The sequence below is a fragment of the Pelophylax lessonae genome (assembly GCF_965119305.1).
Source record: "Pelophylax lessonae genome assembly, chromosome: 2".
Taxonomy (NCBI): Eukaryota; Metazoa; Chordata; class Amphibia; order Anura; family Ranidae; genus Pelophylax; species Pelophylax lessonae.
Window position 1 is genome coordinate 101,684,713 of NC_138769.1, and position 6,805 is coordinate 101,691,517.

At 43.5% G+C, this 6,805-nt stretch overlaps 1 protein-coding gene across 2 annotated transcripts in view; it reads left to right on the forward strand.

Moving 5' to 3' along the window:
* RCAN1 (regulator of calcineurin 1) overlaps window positions 1–6,222 on the forward strand; it is a 167,642-nt gene extending 161,420 nt beyond the window's left edge. For both annotated transcript variants that reach the window (XM_082244912.1, XM_082244913.1), the window contains exons 3-4: window positions 1,457–1,616; window positions 5,277–6,222. In XM_082244912.1, coding sequence (XP_082101038.1) covers window positions 1,457–1,616; window positions 5,277–5,455 — 339 coding nt within the window. In that variant the 3' untranslated portion in view covers window positions 5,456–6,222. The remainder of the gene's footprint in view (window positions 1–1,456; window positions 1,617–5,276) is intronic.
* The last annotated feature ends 583 nt before the right edge of the window (window positions 6,223–6,805 follow it).

Genomic DNA, 6,805 nt, shown 5'->3' on the forward strand with positions numbered 1-6,805 from the left:
AATACTAAAACAATATAAAATATATGTACACAAGGCTGCTAGCTCAATAGGAAGATCACAGTCCATATAAAGTAGTAGATGTATATTAGGAGCTGCACCAGACATATATTAAACAATCTATCTCAGTAATACAGTCCATGAACAATCTAATGGAGTAGAACTGCGGGTCCTTTCTTTGTACCTGCAATTCTACTCCATTAGATTGTTCATGGACTGTATTACTGCGATAGATTGTTTAATATATGTCTGGCGCAGCTCCTAATATACATCTACTACTACATAAAAATGTGCAGGGATTAATACTCACAGAAAGGCAAAGGTTGGTAAGTCTCCTTCTTAGGCCTCGTTCCCATCCCGCCATTTGGGATCTCGCATCAATTCTGCCTGTGATCCCAAATCGCATGGCAATCCCAACACAATGCACTCCGCTCATTTGGGTGCCATTATCCTTCAATGGCACCCCAAACATGATGCCATTCTGCCGCGATTGTCTTGCGACAGGATAGCGGCAAACCCGCGCTTTTAGAAATAGCGGGAAGCTTGTCTGACGAAAAGGAGCAGAAGATTCTTTTAAGGCAACAAACGCACATAGGGTAGCCCATTTAGATGAATGGGCTGCCCCATGCAACACGTAGAATCATGTGAACATCATATGTCGTAATTCCGCTATGCGATAATGTGATCTGGGCCTTGGGGAGAGTTTAAAATGCAACTAGTACTCATGAAAGTGACGCTATGCTTGCCCTTTCCACCACCCTCCTTCATTCATAGAAGCTCCATTCAATAAAAAAACACAATATGAATGGAGGTCGTGGAAAAATGAAAGGTCCGCCTCCTCCATAGAAACTATATTACAGCTTCTATGAATGGAGGAAGGGGTGGAAAGGGCGGGCATAGTAGGCACTCATGATGAGTTCTTATGACAGGTCCATCATTCATCTTAACCCCTACAGTACTGGAGGATTACCACTGCGGGAGTATGGGAGGGAGCTAAGGACAGAGGATTTCTGCAGCCAGAATAAAACTGCAGCCAGCAGCACAAGGGACACTTCGCATTGATTGTAGGCACTGTCCCTTGTGTTTATTTTTTTAATGGTTTTGTCTAATGTTTTAAAAAAACTACCTGAGTTGATGTGCAGAGTTGGGACCTCAGGCTTGCAGATCTGATCACTAGAATAGATGGTGTAGCAGCTGATTTCTTACTCTAGGGACCTCTAGCTGGTACCTGGTTGTTATACACAATGAAGTAGATGGGCCCTTCTCTTGAGGACTCTAGTTGCCTGACTGTCCCTGCTTTCCTAGAGCCCAACCAGGCAACTAGCATTTTTAGAAGAAAGTCAGCAATTGCAGCCTATGTATCTCTCAGTACAGGGTTACTTTATGATGCTTTCCATTCTTTTGTAAGCCCAAGGATGATCCTGCACTGAACTCTAACTCTCTTTTCATTCTTTTGCAGACTTTACACATAGGCAGTTCTCATCTGGCTCCACCAAACCCTGAGAAGCAGTTTCTCATCTCACCACCTTCGTCTCCTCCAGTGGGCTGGAAGCAAGCAGAAGATGCCACCCCAGTTATTAATTATGATCTCCTGTACGCAATCTCCAAGCTTGGCCCAGGTAGGAATCGCTCTCTTTTTTTGCCATTGTATCTAAAGACATAATTCAACTTCCAAGGTTTGTGTGCTTAGCACTCCCAGTCAAGGGCAGCTTCACCTTTCTGTTGCCCTAGGTCCACTTCACTCCTGTGTTGCTCTGGGTTTCAGAGTCAGCTTAACTTCTCTTTTGTTTAAGGACTTGGGGTCCACTTCGTTCTTGTGTTGCTCTGGGGCTCAAGTCATCTTTACTTCCAGGTTGCTGTGGAGCTCAAAGTCAACTTCATTCTTCTGTTGCTCTGGGACTTAGTCATTGCACACGTGTTACTCTGGCGCTCAGTCAGCTTCACTCCAGTGTTGCTCTGGGTTGCAGAGTCCGCTTAATTCTTGTGTTGCTCTGCGGTTCCGAGTCAGCTTCACTCTGGGGTTTAAAGCCAACTTCATTTTGGTGTTGTGTTTTCTCTGAGGCTCTTAGTCACTTCACACCTGTGTTACTCTGGGGTCTCAGGGCAACTTCACTTATGTGTTGCTCTGGGGTTCAGAGTCAGCTTCACTCCCGTGTTACTCTGGGGCTCAGGGCAACTTCACTCCAGTGTTGCTCTGGGGCTCAAAATCAACTTAATTTCTAGTGTTGTGTTGCTCGGAGGCCAAGTCACTGCACACCTCTTTCTTTTCGGCTCTGGGTCTCGAATTCCGCTTCACTCCTACGTTGCTCTGGGTCTCAGATTCAGCTTCCCTCCTGTGTTGTTCTGGGTCTCAGATTCAGCTTCCCTCCTGTGTTGCTCTGGGTCTCAGATTCAGCTTCATTCCTATGTTGGTCTGGGTCTCAGATTCATCTTCACTCCAGTGTTGCTCTGGGGCTCAAAGCCAACTTCATTTTGGTGTTGTGTTTTCTCTGAAGCTCTTAGTCACTTCACACCTGTGTTACTCTGGAGTCTCAGGGCAACTACACTTATGTGTTGCTCTGGGGTTCAGGGCAACTTCACTCCAGTGTTGCTCTGGGGGTTTTAAATTAACTTCATTCCAGTGTTGTGTTATTCGGAGGCCAAGTCACTACACACCTATGTGACTCTTGGTCTCTGGGTCTCAAATTCAGCTTCCCTCTTGTGTTGCTCTTGGTCTCAGCTTCATCTTTACTCCTATGTTGCTCTGGGTCTCAGAGTTACCTTCACTCCAGTGTTGCTCTGAGTCTCAGAGTCAACTTCGTTCTTGTGTTGCTCTGGGTCTGAGAGTCAGCTTCACTCCTGTGTTGCTCTTGGGCTCTGAGTCAGCTTCAATACTGTGTTGCTCTGGGTTTCAAAGTCCGCTTCATTCTTGTGTTGCTCTGGGTTCCTGAGTCTGTTGTACTCATTTGTTGCTCTGGGTCTCAGAGAAAGCTTCACTCCAGTGTTGCTTTGGGGTTCAAAGTCCACCTTTTTCCCATGTAGTGTTGCTCTGGGTCTCTTAATCACTTCACTCCTGTTTTGCTCTGGGTCTCAGAGAGAGCTTCACTCCAGTGTTGCTTTGGGGCTCAAAGTCCACCTTTTTTCCATGTAGTGTTGCTCTAGGTCTCTTAATCACTGCACACCTGTGTTGCTCTGGGGTTCAGAGTCGGCTTTACTTCTGTTTCTCTGGGGTCCTGGGTCCAGTTCACTCTTGTGTTAATCTGAGTCAGTTTCACTCCTGTCTAATTCTGAAGCTTAGTCAGTTTTACTCCAGTGTTGCTCTGGGTCTTCATGTCAGATTAATTTATTGCTCTGGAGACCCCAGCCAGTCTTGCTTGTTGCTCTTGGGCCCCAATTCAGTTTTTCTGCTATGTTGATCTGGGGCCCCAGAGTCCGCTTCACTGGTTGTGGATCAGGAATAGAGATGAGACCCCTTGAGCTCAGTAAACAGCTGCTGCTGCTGTATTCCTGCTCTGAGGTTTCCTTTAAAACAGAAGAACTAATTTCCCCGAGTCTACACAGAAATCATTCTATCCCTCTGCAGTCATTTTTCCTGTTTGCGAGAAATCTCTGAAAGGGAATGTTTTCTCTCGAGTGGTCCAGAAATAGCTGATGTGATTATAGAAAACACGTGGGGCCAAGTTTCCATTCTTTCCAGACAAAATCATTTGGTTTTATTTTTAATTCTCAGTAGCACATTTTTCCTACATTAGGCTGAAGGGGAAAAAAAGATCTCATGACAGAGCTGTAAAAGGACGCCTGGTATGGGTGTTAATGTGGGAACTCTGGCACCGAGGCCTGCTCGCTTGGGGAATAGCAGCCATGTTCTTCTAGGCCTTGTTTTTCAGAGTCAAATGAAGACTGCATTGGTTTAAGCAGACTGATTTGCCATTTCAGTGCAGGCATCAAAAAAAAAAAAAAAAGAAAAATTGTTGATAAGGGCAATAAGGGCAATACAGACAGTTTTTTTTACATCATTTTTATTTTGGTAATCCTGTTACAGAAATAGATGTTCAGTCCAATAGGCATTGTATAATAACACCCCACCCCAATTCACTAGCCTTAGGTTCACTTTGTGGATTTGCAGGGGGTCTAAATAGGACAGTGGGCTTAGTGGTTAGCATTTATGACCTGCAGCACTGGGGTCCTTAGTTCTAATCTTGACCAGGACACTATCTGCACGGAGTGTGTTCTCCCTGTGCTTGCATGGGTTTACATGCTGGTATGTTAATTGGCTCCTGTCTAAATTGGCCCTAGTTGGTGCCCACAATTTGGATATGCACATGTATTATCACATTCTATATGCCATTTCCAAGCAGTGCCATTGGGGAGAGCTGAGGAAAGACCTGGTGGGCTACCTTGTGAAAAAAAAAAAAAGTCTAAGGAAAAGACTCTCAAGTTTATCAGGCATGGTTCCCAGATTGCTGGCCTAAAGAATTGCTGAAGGTCAGATATGACTGGATGGACTTACATATACATAAAGATGACTGTGCAGACCAACAGGCTTCAAAGTTGGATCTATTGCACACAGTAATGTAGCAGACCTGGTTAGACATCCCTTGGCATGCCACCTGGCCAGTATTTTACCATGTCCAGTGAAAATAGAACTTATTGCCAATGTTACTACTAGGAGAAAGCCCATCAGGCTGGCATTTTTCCTGGAAAAGATGGCAACCCTAGACACACCCCCCTCTTTATTTGCAACCTAAGTTTGTGTAAGGGGCGTGGCTGTTACTCAGCTCTGCCAGCATAGAGCACTGCAGTGTAAAAGCATAAAGCAGTATTTTAACAGAGAGGAAGAGGTATTTTTACATTTACTTACAAAAAGAAGTTAAAAATTAAATGCGAGTTACGGGACTATGAAAAGATAAAAAGATGTGGTACCTGAACTGGGCTTTTAATGTTACGACCTCTTGCACAGGGATGTAATAATTTTACAGATGTTTATATACAGGATATTGCAGGAAGAGGCTGGCAGAAAGACCCTGAGATAAAAAACACAACTTATGTTCCAAAAAGACTTTGCATATACCCATGTACAGACAAATAAATGTGTACAAGCATATACACAAGTTAATTAAATTAAAATTATATTTTTAAAATGTCGTTAGCATGTTGAAGAGTTGGGAATGAAGAACCACAGAAGGCAAAATATGAGCAGAATAAACTTTAACTTTTTTTAATCAAATGCTAATAATTGGTCAAAACATTTTTTTTATTTTTTTTTTTCCTAAACAACTTTTTTGTATCTTTGCTTGCAGGAGAGCAATACGAATTACACGCAGCCACAGACACAACCCCCAGTGTGGTGGTCCACGTGTGCGAGAGCGATCCCGAAAACGAGCTCGAGGTGGACGAGGATGAGGATGGCACACGTAAAGGCAAGCCGAAGATCATCCAGACCAGGAGGCCAGACTACATGCCCATCCATCTAAGCTGAAGGAGAAGCCGCAGAAAGCTTTGAGATTTAAAGTCTGTTCCTCTCCACAAAACTTTTAACGTAAAGTTGGTGGGAACGCCGCCTAGGACAGTGGCGATAGTGGCTGTTTATATACCCGACTTAGCTGTCCTGGCGTGTTTCCGGCTTTGTTTTTGTATAAGTCAGTCGCCGTGTTTTTATTGGACGGTCCAAGGCTTTGGCGCGGGACGAGGTGAAGATTAGATACTGTTTTTGAAGCCGTGTAGCTAGTTTGCTTTACCTATGGAAAAGGAAACCTGGAAGGCTCTTTGCCTGGAGGGCCGAAGAGTGGACGATATTGGTATATATCATCAACGTAACTCCACCATATGTACATAGTCGCCGGTACGTCTTTCCACTACAACTTTCTGATCTTAAGACGAAGTTGGGGAAATGTATACCTACATTTTTTTCTCTTTTTTTATCTTCATATTGCATGTGAACTGCTTATCGTTTGTTTCTAAATTCGTTTTGAAACTTTGGAATTTCTGAACCTGGAATCATTGACTGTGTGATTTGCATTTGGAAACTTGATGTATTTAACCATGTGCTGATTTTAAAGCCCCCGAGGACCGAAGGGGAAGACTTTTAACTTTTGACTTAAGTTTTTTTTTTTGTCACTAAGAATGTTCATTGTGATACTTAGGCAGTGCAAACTTTGCACTGGAATAGCTTTTTATGACAAAATTTGATGGTGTGTGTGCTGTGGGTGTGGTAGTGGAAACCGAGTGGGACAGTTACAAAACTAATGCTGAAAAAAGGTAACTTTTGTTGTACTTGTTTCCTATAGTAAAAATTGCTCAACTGGAAAGCAGAAAATAATCTGTAACACCCACTAGGAAAATATAGTGGACAAGGCAGCAATTGCCAGCTTTTTTAGACAGTACTAGTTTTGTAAATGTCCCCCCACTGGGTGCTCCAATGACAAGTATTTGAAATACTGTTGTCCCTGTCCATAACAATCAGATGATCCCTTTCAGGTCTCTAACTCAGTACGGCTGAGGGAAAGGGAGATTTTGGTTGTATAGGGCTATGGGAACTGATCTGCCTTCAATTCCAGCCATGAGGCCCATGCATACTTGTGTATAATTTGAGCTCTGCGTTGGGTCTCTGGCTTTCACTGTGATATACAGTACCAGTGTTGAGTCTATTATAATTGCTTTGTTACATGACTAGTCCTGATGTCATGGCAGTGTCATGCAATTCACTTATGTACAATTGAAAATACAGGGTTATAAGGATTGTGGGTTTCTTTTCCAGTTAAAGCCCAACTCCAGGAATTACACTAAAATTACCCTTACTCCTTAATGTGTTGCTTTCTCCAATAGGCTC